Here is a 17,493-nt window from a genome sequence, read left to right on the forward strand (position 1 = left end):
CCCCACCATAGACACACTTTAAGTTCCCTGGATAACATTTTAGTAAGACAAATAAATTGCTTTTATGACTTATTTTATTTTTTTAAATACATTTCCCCTTTCTTCATGAGTGTGTGTCTGTGTGTCTCGTGTTATATAAATATAAAAACCATTGCTTGAAATCGTCAGAAACAGGGTACCACCACCATACTGGTACATACTAAAGGAGGTACTTTCCAGAGTTTCCCTTTAGTTTGATTTTTTTTTTTATCTTCATGTAAGGCATTAGTGACGTCTGGTGAATTACATTCAACGTGATGATTTTCTATTAAGGGCAGATTCGGGACTCCAAATGGATAGGCTGTGTGCACCATTCAAAAGTAGCCTCTTGGTCTCCGGGTGTCATTTCTGGAACTCGGGTGCCATCTACTGGCCATACGGGATGGATAATATTTTTTTTCTCCACCAAGGAAATCTTTCCCTTCCGATTTTTTTCAGTGTCAACTCAGTTCTACAAGAAACAAGATACCAGCTAGATACCTTGGAAAGGAAATAAATGATACAAGCAAACTATTTTTTTTTTTTTGCTTCTTTTCATACTAGTCAAAATGATTTGGGGAAAAAAAAAAGGCTCTACGAAGTTAATTTGGCAATATAGCAACTCTAAAGTAAAAGAGAAGAGATATATTTAAAAAATCCATAGCAAACACAACAAAACCACTTCATTTATCTCAGCCCAAACTATGATTTCAGTAAAACAGATGGGAGCTTGTAGCTTCAAGAGAGTTACTAGGCCTAATTTTCTCAACTGTTATAGAAAAAGAGGGGGGAAAGCAACATACCCACACAGTTAAAAAAAAAATGCTGACATTTATGCCTCCCGTTCTAAAAATAATATATAATATATTCAATATATTTTAAAATTTTAAACTTCTGGGGTGGGTGGGTGTTGAAATCAAATCAAATGACTTTTCCTTGCAGCAGAACATAAATAATGGTACCGATAATTTCGAAGAATTAAATAAATCTATTGCATATTATTACGTAGGAAGAAACTCATTCCGATAAAAGCATAACAAATTGAAATGGAGGAAAAACAGAAGGAGCAGAAGGGAAAAGGGAAGAGAAAGAAAGAGATTGAAAAATCAGATTTTAAAAATCCAAAATAGCATTTTGATAGAAAAATTGCAGAGATTTGTTATTTTTGTTATATTCTATTAACATCACAATAGATTGTACTGGTATTAATAAAACAACATGGACTTAACGGGAAGCAAGGGTATGAACAGGGTATAGCTGAAGTTTTTAAAATTCAGGCTTTTGTATCTTCTAATATATATCTATTTTTTTTTCAAAATGTTTTATTAGGAAAGCTATACCAGACGCATCACTGTACAATGATTAAACATTACCTTTACAATTGATATTTACTTGAAAGTACAGAATAAATATATGCACATTTGTATTTGTGTCTGTGTGTGAGAGAGTGCGTGTGAGAGCAAGGAAGAGAAAAAAGAAAGAACATTAAAAGTGTTTCATCTAAGAAATATCTGTGATTGGTATCCAGTGAGTTTTATTTCCCCCCCACCTGTACACTTATTATGTTGGAGTCTTAATTAGAAGTGTGGCTGCTATCGAATAGAAAAGTAATAAACTTTTTTTAAAAATAATAATAATGGAACTGACATTTTCTTCCCCACAGGAATGCCACAAAAGAGACCAAGAGCTGGAAAGCTTGGCTTAAAATAATAATTTTAGGCCAGCAATGTCTCTGAACTCCCTTACACAACGTTTATTGTGGAGAATGGAGGGAGAATGGAGGGAGAGTGGGCACTTTGCAATAATGGCAAAGGAAGCTGATCGAAGGAGGTCAGGAATAGAAAGTTAAGACTGAGATTGGGGACTTGTGTGTGCATGTAGGTGAAAAAGAAGAGAAGAGAGTGGAAAACATTAACAGAGGACAATTCCACCCCCCCAAAAAAAGCAGTTTCCAGACATGCAGCTAAGTGCATTTTTGTTGTTATTCACCCCACTTTTGTATTCTTTTAAATAAATGTACAGAATCTGTGCCATGATAAAAAAAAAAAAGGGGGGGGGAGCTGAACATGTTTTTTTGAGTCCACCTCCCATTGCTCAATGTAAAAAATAGAATGGAAAAGTTTGTGTTTCTATAGTATTTTGTTTCTTAAAAGAAAGAGCGCAGCCGCAAGATAGATAGAGACAGAGAGAGAGAGAAAGAGGAGGAGGAGGGGGAGAGGAGGAGGAGGAGGAAGAGGAGGAGGAGGAGGAAAAAGAGGGGAGGATAGTACACACAGAATTGTACTTTGTCAGGATCAAGACAAAGTTCCCCCATGATGCTAATTAATAATAATATTCTTATATCTTAGACAACATGGCACAGTCAAAGTCTCAGGTTTTTGTTTTTCAATATAAAAAAATAATGATTGATTAACATCTGCTGGCAAAAGTCTGCAAAGGCACTTTTATCGATTAATGGTCATCTGAGTTAGGCCCTTCCTCCAAACCAACAACTGGCAGGGGGGAAGCACAGAGTTGTATCTTCTAGTATCAGCATGCGGTGGTCGGGGGAGGAAAGGGAGAGGAGTGGATGTGATGTGAGGGTGCTCTGGGGCTGGGGAGGGAGTGGGAGATGCTGGAATTTGGCTGTAAAAAGCTAGACTTTTTTTTTTCTCAAAACCTATAAGTGGTCTTCTCCAGGACTTCGAGGTAATCCGGCTTGGTTTGGAGTTTGGCCCTTAACTCGAGGTATTCACTTTGGGGGGGTTGATGATGCTCTGGGAAGCCCTTACCAGCTGAGAAGAGAAGAGTTTCTTTCAGTCTGGCGTCCTGTTGTAGGTCTGGATATTGCATGCCAGGGGGGTGTACGTGCAGTTCCTTTAATTTGGGCACTGTGCCATATAGGCAGTCCACAAAGCCCACTGAGCATGGAGGGACCAAAGGGGGCCTCTCCCTATTGTCTAGAACGGCACCAGTAGGAGGGAAGAGTACTACCCCACCATTCTTCTCATGGTGGAAGACAGGGGGCACCAGGGCTAGCTCCCCCAAGAGAGGAATCCCCACACCAATTCCTCCTCCAGATGGCTGAGGGTGTGGGTGATGGTTGGTTGTCACTATGGTGTTGAGCTGCGAGCTGGACACTGCCAGATTCCATTCCTTCTCCTTCTCCAGCAAGGTCCTATAGCAGCTACTGTTCCCACTCTCCTTAGTGGGGTCAACAAACTGTTCCCCAACACAGGTACTACCTCCATTGCCACCTCCTAGGAGTATGTCCCCAGGTTGCCCAGATTCTCCTGCTATGACTTCATCTTCTTCGCGTGGCTTGTAGATGGGATTGTTGCACATCTGGGTTACCGGATGTGGGATGTAATCATAAACATGACCCATAGGGGGTGCCTTCTCTGGGGATGCACTCATTCCACCGCCACCGCCACCGCCTGCCTCCTCAAAGAGGTGATGACATTGCATCTGGATGCCCGTTAAGTCAAGGGCTTCCTGCCGCTGTTTGTTCCGGAAAGGAAGCTTCTTGCGCCGTCGGCGTAAGACAAAGGCAAACAAGCCTGCAGCAATGAAGACTGCAGAGAAAAACAGCACAAGTAGACTAAGGATGAGCACAGAGAGTGGTACTGGCCCTCCTCCAGCTGGGGATAGCTCATAGGGTGAGGGACTGGTAGGACTTGGGTGACCTGATGGTGGTGGAGCTGGTGAGGCAGTGGCAACATGTAACATTTCTGGACACAGCACCTCCAACTCCACAGAGCGGACATCTCTATTAGTAAGGTTCTCTGGGCTGGCACAAAGGACTTCCCCCACCATAATGACAGAACTAATCGTCTCGATCCACTGCTTGAGAGGCACCAGATCACATGTGCAATCCCAAGGATTGAGCTTCAGGTCAATCTGGACAATGGCATTAAGGTGCTCCAACACACCAGCCACAGGCAGGTATAGGAATTTGTTGTTCCGCAGGTTGAGTCTGGCCAGGGATGTGCCAGCAAAGGCATCAGTAGGCAGGGTCCTCAGGAGATTGTCATTGAGGAAGAGTAGCTTCAGGTTAGGCATGAGACTGAAGGCGGCGGGTTGGATCTCCCTGATCTGATTGTACTCAAAGTACAGATAATGCAAGCACTGCAGGCCTCTGAACATGCCTGGGGTCAATCTCTCAATGTCATTGCCATTCAAGTATAGGCTTTTCAGATTAGGCAAGTTAATAAAAGCCCCATCCTGCACATACGAGATCCGATTGTTCCCAAGATGCAGAAGATCCAAGGAAGAAAAATTCCAGAAATCTGAACGGTAAATTTTTTGTATCAAATTCCCACTCAGGTAGAGTTTCTTGGCATTGATGGGCCTGGGTAAGAGCTCAGAGATATTGTGGAACCCTCTTTCCTTGCAGTTGACGGTTAGGCCCAAATCATTGATGTGCAAACTACAAGAGCAGCCAGTAGGACATATGATGGGTATAGGTGGCCTCGTCTGGTATGCAGCGATCGGAGGCTGGTTGGGTGCAGGGTACAGGCCTCGAGGTGTAGGTGGTGGTTTGGGAGCCCTGGGCTGTTTTGTTGGCTTGGGCTGCTTAATGGAGGTTTTATATTCGACAGAGGAAGCCGTGAAATGGAAGGAGGACAACATGGAAGAAGGTTTAGTAGGCCAAGCATTTTCCTTGCTTGAAGGTAAGTGAGGGACACCAACGCTGACAAGTTCTGAGTCAGACAACATAGGGCAGAGTTTATTTCTTTTGATTTCCCTCAAGTCCTTGCCATGGAAGTGAAAGGGGGTCTCACACGTAATGTCTCCCACAAGGGCAGTATATGGAATACGCTCCAGCCAGCTCTTCAGCTGAACTATTTCACAAGTACAGTTCCAAGGGTTCTCTTCCAACTGAATCTCCATCAAGCTCCTACCAATATGGTCCAGCATCCCTCGATAGGAAAGTACTTTCAACCTATTCCCACGCAAGTCCAAGTGAGTCAGAGACACCGACTTAAACAAATTGGTCGGGAGCATGGGAATTAGATTGTCATTTAAGATCAGGACCCGGAGTTTACTCAGGTTTCGAAATGCCCCACTTTCAATTCGCTTAATAACATTGTAATCTGCCTGCAGATATTCCAGACTCTCTAATCCCAGGAAAGTATCATTTCGGAAAACGTCTAGTTTATTCTCATGCAGGTACAGTCGCCTCAGGATTTTGAGCCCATTAAAGGCCCCCGTCTGAATGTCTTGCAGTGCGTTGTTGCCAAGGTTAATAGAAACAGCATTGTTCAAGTGGAGAAAACTGTTTGTGTATAATCTTCTCATGGAGTTTCTCTGCAGGTAAAGTTTGAAAGGTCTTGACCATGATTCCGTTATCTGGCTAATATTTATAAATCCCTTGTTGTCGCAGTGTATATGAAAAAGGCTTTCTTTGACTTCACAATAACAAGGATCAAAGCAAGCTTCCTCAATTTCCTCTGAATCCTCAATCAAAGGAATGGGGGTAGTCCATGCTACTGCAATTGTGCTTAGAAGGGTAATCCACAGCATCCTTCTCCGACGGGGTGGATCTGCCATCGAAGGCTTCATGGTTCGGATGGATTACGAGACTGTAATAAGAATCAGCAACACAAGGGATTACAATCGATCAGCATTTCCTTTAAAAATACATTTTTCAAGCCATCAGACGGGGGTGGGGGTGGGGGGAGAGAAGGAATGAGTTTGCGGGGATTCCTATCTTCTTCACAAAAGGAAAACAACAACAACCTAGCAGCAAGATTTGTATTGACTTACTTTCTTACTCAAGTGATATCCAAACATTTAATCAGGCAGTGGCCTTCTTCCCTCCCCCAGCCTGTCCACTCGTCTTTATCTAATGTTGTTTAGTACATAACACCATAATGAGGTAGAAAATGAAGGCTGTAAAGGCCCGTGCTATAAATGATCTAGAAACATTTTTTCCCCCAAAACCAAGACAATGTTCAGGAAGCAGATGATGTGAGCACAAGCTCAGACTCATATTTGCATTAATTAGAAATGAAAAGATGCGGCTGAAGAGAGGTTTTTTTTTTTTTACCTTCTTTTAATCTGGATACAGATACTCAATTAAGGGTACAGGTTATCACCGTAAGCAATAAGCAAACATACACTTAACTTTCAAGGGATGGGATCCCACCAGGGGAATATCCAATTTTACCTGACACCACAACAGACATTACTGAAGAAAAGGACAAACAAGTTTCCGATACCTCTGATTCCTAAAGAAATGCTTGCCACTGGAATTAGAAACTAAATACTGCACATAGCAGCAATGCCGGACTCAAAACAAGAGAAGAATTAAGCCTCTGCTCTTCCCTGCACCCAAAACCAAATTAACATAACTGGGATATACAGTACCAGATAATAATAAAAAAAGCATGCTCCGTATTAATCATTTCAACTGATTAAAGCATTTAGAGATGATTAATCTTTGGAAAGAACCTGCTGTGCCATCTACGGATCCAAGTTGAAGGCTAAGCAATGAAAAGGCTGATAGGGAGATTGGCTGTACATTGAAAGGGGTGGGGGATGTGGGAGATACTTTGAATGATGATGCCTTGTGCCCAGAAGTCTACCTAGGGATGATCCAGCGGGGAAAGGAGGAATGGAGGAAGACTGAAACTTGGGAGGAGATAAAAGTCTTTTGCATCAACCACAAGCAAAATAACCATTCCTTTCTAGTAAAAGCCACCACCACCACCCTACCACCACACACATACAAGAATCAACTTAAAAGAGGCTTACCAGAACGCAATGACCTACACAGGTTTCTCACTTGTCTTTGTTTCCTGAATTCCTTCTTTCACCCCCACCCCCTCCATTCCGATACAGAAGAATAGATCACTGTTAAAGACTAGGCGTCCTGACGAAGGTTGGGGAGAAGGGGGAGACTTCGACGCCCTCCATCTACTGCCCATTCAAAGGTTTGCCAAGAGTCCCTGGTATTTAGTTGGGCTGCCTTCGCGGGCAAAGGCGAGATGGATTCTCTCTCGCACTCTCTCCATGTAGGAGAAAGCACTTCAATTCCTCCCTCCCGATAAATAAAGGGGGGGGGGGTGCGTGAAACCTTCGTGGTAAAAGGTCATATTTAGGAAGAAAAAACTGGGAGGGGAGGAGTTAGTGGCATTCACGTTAGGGAAGAGAGCAAAGGATCCATTTGGAAATGAAGGGAATTGGGGAGCCTGGTAGGAAGAGAATTATACGAATAGGGAGGGGGAGGGGGAGGAAAGAGATCTCTCGGTTCAGCATTTTCATTGCACTCTTTGCCTGGACGAGCAAGCACAGCGACATGTGTGTGTGTGTGTGTGTGTGTATTATTATTATTATTATTTTCTCTTCTATGTTTTTTTTAAAAGATTTTGATCCAGGCACACATGGGGAGGGGAGGAGTTAGTGGCATTCACGTTAGGGAAGAGAGCAAAGGATCCATTTGGAAATGAAGGGAATTGGGGAGCCTGGTAGGAAGAGAATTATACGAATAGGGAGGGGGAGGGGGAGGAAAGAGATCTCTCGGTTCAGCATTTTCATTGCACTCTTTGCCTGGACGAGCAAGCACAGCGACATGTGTGTGTGTGTGTGTGTGTGTATTATTATTATTATTATTTTCTCTTCTATGTTTTTTTTAAAAGATTTTGATCCAGGCACACATGGGGGAGGGGGAGGAAGAGAGAAAGAGAAAGAGAGAGAGAGAAGGAGATCCAGGGAAAAAAAAGCAGCTTTTACTTACCGGGCTTGAAGGAGGAGAGATTTTAGCACATTTGGAGAGCAGAAAAAAAGAGGGAGGAAAAAAAAACACACCCAATCCCTAGAAAATCCTACTTTAGCAAAATAAAGAGAAAAAAAAACAAAAACAAAACAAAATGACATATATGCAAAGAACGTCCACGTCTCTCTCTCTCTGTCTCTCTCTCTTTTTTAAGTTGCGAAAATAAATAAATAAAGGATTGCTGGTTTCTCTTTCTCTCTGCTCTGATTCTATACTCTAGCTTGGGAGCTGGAGCAAAAGGGAAGGTGGGGGGGGGGTGAGCAAGCACAGATGAGACGTGGTAGGAATGCAATGAGCTTCTTTAGGATGCAGAGATACTGCTTGGCACAGTCAATGGAGCAGGGAGGAGAAGGGGGCTGCTGCAGGCATCCTAGTTTCTGCTCTGGCTAAACTGCCTGGGCTGGGTATCTATAGCCAGCTCATCTTTGGGGAAAGAAACAGAAGGAAGGAAGGATCTGGGGGCGGGTGGTGGGAGACTGACCAAGGAAACAGAATTTCTCCCCTGCGCTCTGGATGCCTCTATGGACCTTATTGCCTCCGGCTTGGGTTTTTCCCACCATGTACTGGAGCTTCAGGAAGATGCACTTGGCATCCTATCGGGAGCACACATCTGCCTGACTGTACAGGGTTTGCCCCCTTCTTCTGTAAAGAGAAAGATTGGGGTGAAGAATTATCTATCTATCTATCTATCTATCTATCTATCTATCTATCTATCTATCTATCTATCTATCTCTAAGATATCTAGTTAGGAAGAGGTCAGAAGTGGGGGAACTCTGAGATGATGGGGGAGGCTGGAACTGAAATGCCAGAATGGATTTGAGCTGGAGGTGGTCCCTGCCCTCATTTCTCCTGAAAAATAATCTATGGTCTCTCTCTCTCTCTCTCTGTGTGTGTGTGTGTGTGTGTGTGTGTGAATAGGGAAGCCCCTTGGGCTCTCAAACATCCAGATTCCACCAAATTCTTGAGAGCAGCAGACCTTAAGGGAAGGTATGGACCGATAAGGCAGGAATGATTCTTAGATTCTCTGCAGTTCTCCATCAAACCTAAATCTGTCCCAGGAGAAGAAAATACAAGAGCAGCTTTGTGTCTGTTTGTGTGTGTGTGTGTGTGTGTCTAGATATGTGTGTCTAAACAAGGACCTTTTTCTCTTGCCTTACTTTTTCCTATTCTTCTCATCCTCTCCCCCTCCCCCCCCCATCACACTAGAAAGTCTTTGCTCTCCCTTCCAATAGGCTATTTTTTTAAAAAAAAGCCTCTAGAATCAAGGGTTGAGTGACAAGGGACCTCTTTTTCCCTTTCTGCCCAAAAGGAAATAATGGACAAATGTAAGGGCTGCTGCCCTTCCCCTTATCAAGGTATCTGCTCTTTCTACCCCCTTTCTCCCCTTTTTACGATTTCCCCCTGAAATCGACCCCTGAGGATAGGCTGCCTGATAGAAGAAAAGAAAAGGGAAAGCTCTAGTCTAAGCAAAATTTCTGCCTGAATCCAAGAAGATGACAACAAAGGCAAGGAGCCTGGAAGGTAAAGGAACATTCAGCCTGTGTAGAAAATAGGGGGCCAAGGGATTAAAAGAGACAATGAAGGTGGCAAATCATGGTCACTCAAGAACATCCAAAAAAAGGTTTGCTGGTAGAAGAATCTCCTCTGACTACTTCAGCGAATGAAGTTGATGCTCCGTCTTATTTTTTATTTTTTAAAATAAACCCAGGATCAGTTCCATCGTCAAGTGCTGTGAAAGCTGAGGTTGTATTAGTCCATTCCGTGGCTTCCAAAACTGCCCACCTTCCTGCCCAGCCTAAAATTCTTCCCCAGGTGAAAACTACAAACTTTGTATTTGCCCATGGCTCTCGTAAATGGCACATCATTTGGGAGCAAATAGAGATATCATTGTTTATCAATCGCTTTCAATCAGGGAGGAAGGGGCCTTGTCAGCAAAATCCAGTTGCAGCCTACAAAATGGATTTGGATGGTTGCTTTCTGCCGTTCCCCCTCGAAGCGGGGTAGAGGGAGGGGGCAGTGAGGCTGGCAGGTGGCAGTGTCATTGGATCTTTTGGGACACCCCCCCAAAAAAAACCCTCTATTTCTGTTTTCCCTATCACACTCAAAAGACCTGGGATTGTTAACAACCATTGAATGGTAGGTTGAGTGATGGGTTCAAAATCAGACAGGCTTGCAAGGAAGGAGAGACTCTCGTGCCTGAACTATTCTCTTAGGAGGCCCCACAAGGGTTACCCCCAATGCAAGTGTGTCCCACCCCTCACACTTTAAATAGCTCCATAGGCAGACGCAGCAGCAACAGCCACCTTGTTACCATGTCCTCTGGCAGCATAGAAGTGCTCCTTAGTTGCGGAGCGGGGGGGGGGGGAAGCGGTGTGGTCCTTTATTGCTTTAAATACAATCGACAGAAATCAGGGATTTCAAAAAGTCAGGGATTTATGCGATTTCTTGGAGAGCTGAGGAAAGGAGATGGATGGGGTCGGTGGGTGGGTAGCAAATGGAATGGAGGCAAATTAGCCGGAGGCAGTACATACCACAGCTCTTTCCCTGCACGGACAGGTCTGGGGAATCCTTCTTTGCAATACAACCAGAGCAAAAAAAGGAAAAAAAGAAAGGTGTAACCTGTATCCCATTTTTTACCCGCGCGCTCTTTCCTAGGCATGCACAGATACAAACAATCGTCCGTGGCCAAAAAAAAAAAAAAAAGCTGCAATCGAGCTTCAGTCGGTCGCCAGATCTAACGGACAAAAGAGCAGAGAAGGAAGGGCACCGAATACCTAAGATGATCCGCACAGGATAAGCTGGCTGGATATCGGTGGGTCGCCCCCGGTGGCGCGGCTTTGCAGACGGAAGGACGGACACGTTTTCCTGCCTTCTTCCTCAGGAATCTGCTTGGCAACTTCCATCCTGGGCCGAAGCGCAACCTGGCCAACTTCAGCCCTGCTGGCCCGCCGCCGCCGCCGCCGCCTTCATATGGCCCCCCCGCCCCCAAGCGCGCCCGGTTCCTGCTCGTAATCCGTCCCCGCGAGCTCCTTTTCCCGCCCCCACACTCCCCTTCGTAAGTTGGCCCGAGGAGAGACGGGGAGCAGCGGCGAGGAAAGGCTGGGCAAGAGCGATTGCCTGGAGGAGGAAGAGAGCGCTGGATGCAAATCAGTCAAGCGGGTCATGGCGCCTTTGCAAAAAAAACGCAGCTCGCCGGACGCGCCGCGCCTCGCCTCGCCTTCTGCCTTCCCACCGCGGCGTTGCCGCCCGCTTCCAAGGACGAGCGCGTGGCTCCCGCCGAGGCGGCCGCGACGAAAGAGCCCAGCCAATCGCTCGATCCCCACCGTTGAATCGCCGGATGCATCGAAGGATTTGCTCCTTGCTCCTTCACCACTTCTCTCTTTCGGGGAGGGGAAACTCGGCCTGGAGGTTTCCGAAATCTGCGGGAGGAGGGGGCATCTCAGCTCGCCCCGGCTCAGCTGTATCCTTTTTTTCCCCACTTCCCTGTCTGAGGCAATAATAATAATTTTTTTTTAAATGGTATTGGTGGGAGGGTCTGCCGTGCAACGGTGATGGAGACTGAGCAAGAGAGGGAGGCAAAATGCTGGATCCGGTCAGCTTCTTATTATCCCAGTCTCTAGCGGAGCAGCAGCGAAATGGCTTTCGGGGATGGGGGGGGGGCGGGAAGGAGAGAGGTTTTCCCGACGGTTGTAAAAACTGGGCTGGCGACGGGAAGCGGAGGAAGCCAAGAGAGCTTCGCAGCTGGACCATCTGGTGGCATCTATCTAGTTGGCGGGTACCGTCCCATCCCACCTGCGCTTCGTTTTGGAGTAAGTCTCGCCTAACTTAAAAAATAAGATTCATGTGAGAGAGGGCCGTGGAAATCGGGCGTCCTGGCTGGGGAAAAAGGAGTTTGAGCGGAGGCACTCTTGTCAATGTTTCAGTGCAACCATGATGGGGGGAAGATGGGAAGGCTCCCTAGGAGGAGGAGGAAGAGGAGGAGGGATGGAGGGGGACATGACTTTTCACCTGGCAACCAAAACTACTCCTGAACCATGAGAAGGTTCATTCACATGATGGCAGGCAGGTAAGGACCCTCCCACATGGAGACACACACATAAAGTGGGACCCTTATCATCTGTAATTGCACTTGGACTTTCTTCCAAGGAGTGAACGTCCGAGGAAGTGGTCTTCCACAATAGACCTAGGTCAATATATCTACATTAAATATCAGTGGGGCTTTGAACGCTCAGACAGGGGTTTTCCCATCTCTAGAGTTGTTAAGGATTGGAATGAGTGTATGCCACACGTTGATTGCTGACTTTCAGCACACTTTGGATGCAGCATGTAAGGCTTTGGGGATGATGTTCCTGTTCCATAGACTGATCTCCTGTGTTTCCCTCCTGGAGCTGAAGTTAGGACTTTCTTATCCAGTTTTTTTCCCTACCGCAGCCCTGGGAGGTAGGTTGGCTTGAAAGGTAGTGGTTGCCAGCCACTGAGATGCCATGAAGATAGTTTTGTTCAATACTTAAAGCAAACCTAGGCAGGATGCTTTCTTTCAGGCTGCCCAGCTAATCTTCTTTGGCATGGCCCATCCCATGAGGATTTTCTCCAGCAGCTATTTCTTTCCAAGCAGAGTACAAAACAGCATCTACAGGTCTGAATAGGAATTATTCTGTTGTAAACTCAGTATTTGCCCCTTAGCCATACTTTGGTGTCACGCCTGTGAATATATGCTAGTACTTTACGCACTAAAGTGAAAGTGTTTATATGCACAGTCTTTTGCAGGTAGACCATTAGGGATGGTCCATTGCTAGAAGCATCAGGCAAGTGTCAAAATGATCAATTTCAACTGTATGCTTTAAGAGAAAGTGGGAATCACAGTTACTGTGACAGATCTGGATTAGACTAAATATAAAAGAAAAAAAAATACAAGGTTTTGGTTTACAGTATCCCCTACCCCCCTGTAGTTTATTGGAGCTGTATTTTGAGCTGAATTTGAAAAGAAGATCAGCAATCGGTTATTTTCAGCAATGATGGTCAATGCGAGAATAATAAGGAAATGGAAAGCTTTTTTGAGTCCAAGGATATCATTGGTATTTTAGTGGCTGTATCAAGACCTACACCCCCGAAAGTGCATGGAAACAAGGCAAGATATAGGCAGAGCCAACAGAGTGAAAACATATGTTTGATTTAATTTGGATGTGATTTTAAGTAAGATACAGATAATTATCATTATTTTCTATTCTTCTATTCTAGAATTTTATGGCAACTTTTGTGCATTACAAAAGGTAATGATGGTTAGGACTCTTTCAGTCAAGTCTTGTGTCTCTTCAGGACAGTGGTTGTGCACCTGAATTCTTAGTAGAACATTGCAGCTGCTGAATTCATTTGCATTTGAAAGTCGCTAAGATCCCTTGAGGACTGGATTCTGATCTCTGTTTTTAATTCATGTGGTGCGTTGAGAGAAGATCCTGAGCTTGAAAACTGGTGCTTGCAAAAGCTTTGGGGACTGAATGGGATCCCAGGAAGCCAGTTGCTTATCCCAAATAAAATGCCATTTTCTGTTGTATGAATATGCAACAAGGACATCCCAGTTGATGTGTGAGGAATAAAGGAGATCTTTCTCCGCATATTCTTCTCTACCTCTACCTTAATAGCCCTATATAGGATTATTCTATTAAAAAAAAAAGTAAAATGTCTGAACTGGGTCTCTCTGGAGAAAAGGAAGAGACTTCTGGGGGGGGGGGTTTACAAAATACAGCAACAATGCAAGGATGTTCTTTAGGATCATAGAATGTTTAAAACACTGTTTGTGGACTAGTTTTTTTACTGAAGTTACTATTAGAAATATAGAAACCCTATCTACTGGGATTTTGCAATTTAATCTTTCTTTTTTTTAAAAAAGGCAATTTGCTCCACAGCCCAGATCACTCACCTGGCTTTCTGTTGCTGGGGCTTTAAAAACTACTGCTTGTTTTATAGCTAGTCGTTTTATATGTGTTGCTGTTTGTTGCTTTTTGGAAATCACTGGACCCCTCAGGTTTTAAATCTAGATGTATGCATTGGTTTTTCCAGGAAATAAAACAATACTCTTTGCTAAGACCATTTAAATGTTTAGGGAACCAGATTAGAAACCATGGAGCATTTTATTTGGAAATGGAAAGCCTCTATTTTTATTTTTATTTTTAAAAAAGCTTCTCTCTCCTCTCTCCATTGTGATGATCCCAGCCACTGCCCAGATTTGAACACAAATGAGGGCAGGGATACTGATAAGGAAGTGCCCCTTTCTGAGAATCTTAACTGAGCATTACATTTCTACAGAGGCTTTCCATTTGGCTCACCACACCCCTCTTGGAGTGCAATCATTTTTAACCTTCCATCTTAAACTGCTGGATGAAATCTAATAGGTCTTCCCCCTACATTCCTTTGCAAAATGGAACCAGGCGGAGAAAGACTGGAGCGAAGAAGCTACAGCCAGAGAACTGAGAAAATAATGCAACTAATGAAGAGAAAGAGTCACTGTAGGGCGGGCTGGCATCTAGCGAGTGGCAAAGCTTTTGCTGAAGCCTGGAGATTGGCAAAGAGCCCATGATTGCAACAGTGCACAACCACCATTAGAACAGAGACTTCTAGAAGTCCAGCAATAATGTGGGATAATTGCCATGTTGCCTGCCTTGTTTTAATAATACAAAATGGTCCATGTGGCATAGCATTTGTTTTGTTTTTTTATTCAAAGTCACAAGTAAACATGTAAAACCAATATCAACTAAAAGGAGAAGACAGTGAAGAAATGAAAACAGAAAGAAAAAAAAAGGAAAAGGAAAAGGAAAAGAAATATATGAAGAAATCGCTTCCTGTTTATCACAATAATTTTAATAATTTATCACGTTTTCGTAAAATACTGCAAGTGATCTCTTCTTCCCATATCTATGCTTTTACCTATATACACATCCTTAAAGGTTATTGTTCAGTCCTGATCAGCACAGTCCATTAAGGGTTACCAGAGATAACAATGTGCCTGTTTTAACCTTGATCAAATAAACCAACTTTATATTCCTTTCATTTACTTTTAACAATATTGATACTTAGTCCCTTGGAATAATGGCATATTTTTTTATTATATTTGACCCTTTTTACAAAATTCTTCAAGACTTTAATGTCTTGCAAATCCAATACAGCAAAATTATTCAGATTACTCTATTTTGTATGTGCCTTGTAATTGTCCAGGGTAACATTTCCTATAGGATTCTTGTAGTCTTGTCATTTTAAAAGCCATTTTCAGATAAATTTAATCTGTCAGGTAAAACTTGTTTCTCTTTCATAATTTCTTTGAAACATAGTCTATATATACTGTATATAAAGGCAGATCTTTTAAAAAATAACTCCTAGGTCCATTGTTCAAAACTATCTTTTAATATATCCAATATTAAAATATTTTGTTTCATTCTGCATTAGTAACTCAAATCTAACTGTTCTTTAATTGTGATCTTTTGTTCCTCCTGGTTCACTCTACTGTCTAACATGCAAAGTCTGATCCTATCATCTTTTTAAAAAAGAGAATTCAAAACAAAAACATTGTCCCACAAAAGAATTCTTATAATTAATTCTAAAATCTTATTTCAAATCCATCTGGATCCTAAGCCCATGTATAGCTTTCCAAAATCAAGTTCTAATCACCCTTTTGCTGTTTATTGCAAAAGAAAATAATTAAGTCCTTAAATTTGTATTTAAAGAAAACTCACTTGGTGCTATAAAACCTGTCGATCCAAAGGTACCTAATAGCTGGAAAGCGGTTAATGAGCAATTTCCAAAAGTGATTAGAAAAAAAAAGTATGCCCTTTTGAGTATGTCCTTTTGAGGGCACTGAACATGGTTTGAGCCAAAAGACTTCTATCCCCTTATTTCCTAGAGCTCTAAACCAACTGGAGACTGCTGTCTTGTAGTCTTCTCATGAGGAGCAACAGCCAGGGGCACTTGTGACCAATCTGAAGTCCTTTCCTTGTCCAGAAAGGAATTATGAAGAGCTGGTCTATTTGCTGGCTCTTCATTCCACCATGTTGTGCTTTACTTCTAGTCAGCTGCCTTCAATTCACCATTTCTTCCCTGTAAACCTGTGGTCTAGTATCTTTCCATCTGCAAACCTGTGAATGGCATTAAATAAACCCATCATTCCAATGCCCAGTAAGTGGTGTGGGTCTGCAGAATATTGATATTCTGACCCTGTTCATCATAAAGGAGTGCCATCTGCATTCATGTATCTTAACTCATTTTACAAGCTCGGAAGGTAGTGGACATGACAAGTTGGTACTTGCATCAAAGTTGGTACTGCCACACTTCCTAGGACAGATTCAGCATTTCAATAATACAGATATTTATATAAACTAGCCATGATTGAACTAATTTCATTAGGCATTCTGACTTAACAAATGGTTACTTAGAGAACATTTGATGTTAGGACGGACCCTAAAACTGGTAATTACAATCTGATTTACATGTTTTTTGAAGGTATATTTCATATAGTTTGAAACTTACTATGAGCTAGGTAACAAGAAGGAGATTTTATGCTACTAGCAAAATATTTTTTACGTTTTATTTGTTTTATTTATATAACATTCAATTTCCATCAAAGAGCGTGTGATCTGGGTACAGTTACTTTTAAACAATCATAGGTCACATAATTGTTGTAATATTCATCACCATAATATTAATAATATAATAACAATAATACTTAACATCCTCTTCTTTAACAACTCTCCACATTAGCATTTCCTCTTTTTATATCTCCTCCTTTCTAACTTCTGTTTCTATTGTCTAGCCAGTGATAGAATATAAAATCTTTCTTCATAGTATGCATGATTTAAAAAAATTCAGTTCTACCCATTTTTTCATTTTTTTAAAAAATGAAAAGCCAGAAATCCTTCAGCTTTTCTTTCCTTTTTTAGAAATTATGTATCTGTTCTGCAGTGCCTTCAGCTTTTTGAGATACAACCGGGGATCTAAGAGCAACTAAAGCATTTAGATATATCTTCTAGGCTAAGGGAGATTATGAAAGATTACTTGCTCAAGGGTTTACAACTTCTTGGTTCTAACAGTGAGTAATTTCTATCGTTGCAGTTAAGGAAGGATTGGCCAGTATGATTAATTGATTAATGTATGCAATGTAATGTATTTGGATTTTTCTATTCTCCTTGCATTTTTTAAATATTTAGATTCATAGCAACTTGAGACTAAAGAGATGGGAATAGTGACTATTTAAGAGATAGAAGATTGTCAAACACAAGCCCAGAGACAAGACAGCACGATCCAATCAAGTTCAATTCTTTATTAGCTTAAACCTAATGGACAGAATCTTGCCAAAGTAAAGCTATAATGGCCTTACCTACTAGATATATCTGGAGAGATTCAAGAGTGTAGCTATCCTGACCCTCTTCTCTCTTCCCCCATCCATTTTGGGATTGTAAAATTTATTAATTTGGGCCTCTTTGTGGGAAAGCTCTGAGTTAGCAAAATCTTCTCCAACTGCTCCTGCAGGTGCACATTCGATCCCAAAGTTGAAATCCAAAAAGAGAAAGTGTCTGACTTTCCCGAGTAAACACCAATCGCTTACTGAAATGATGGAACTTGATGTGAGCTCTCTCCAGATTAAGCTAGATATGAGGAAAAACAGACAGAAAATCGGGCAGAATGCTATAACATTCTGAGGAATATCATGGCAGTAAGGAATGAAATCAGAT

The 17,493-nt window shown here is 42.6% G+C and overlaps 1 protein-coding gene across 2 annotated transcripts; it reads right to left on the reverse strand.

The window, feature by feature from the left end:
• Nucleotides 1-913: 913 nt before the first annotated feature.
• Nucleotides 914-10,747, reverse strand: SLITRK3 (SLIT and NTRK like family member 3). Of its 2 annotated transcripts, none has more exons than XM_058187943.1 (2): nt 10,552-10,747; nt 914-5,582 (listed from the first exon to the last, which is right to left on the reverse strand). In XM_058187943.1, exon 2 carries the CDS (start codon nt 5,560-5,562, stop codon nt 2,671-2,673), a length of 2,892 nt encoding a protein of 963 aa, XP_058043926.1. In that variant the 5' UTR covers nt 5,563-5,582; nt 10,552-10,747; the 3' UTR covers nt 914-2,670. The 2 variants fall into 2 exon arrangements, with proteins under 2 accessions (XP_058043926.1, XP_058043927.1); XM_058187944.1 differs by lacking the exon at nt 10,552-10,747 and adding an exon at nt 10,309-10,540.
• Between the last annotated feature and the right edge of the window lie 6,746 nt (nt 10,748-17,493).

Source organism: Ahaetulla prasina, chromosome 6 (assembly GCF_028640845.1).
Source record: "Ahaetulla prasina isolate Xishuangbanna chromosome 6, ASM2864084v1, whole genome shotgun sequence".
In the NCBI taxonomy this organism is placed as follows: Eukaryota; Metazoa; Chordata; class Lepidosauria; order Squamata; family Colubridae; genus Ahaetulla; species Ahaetulla prasina.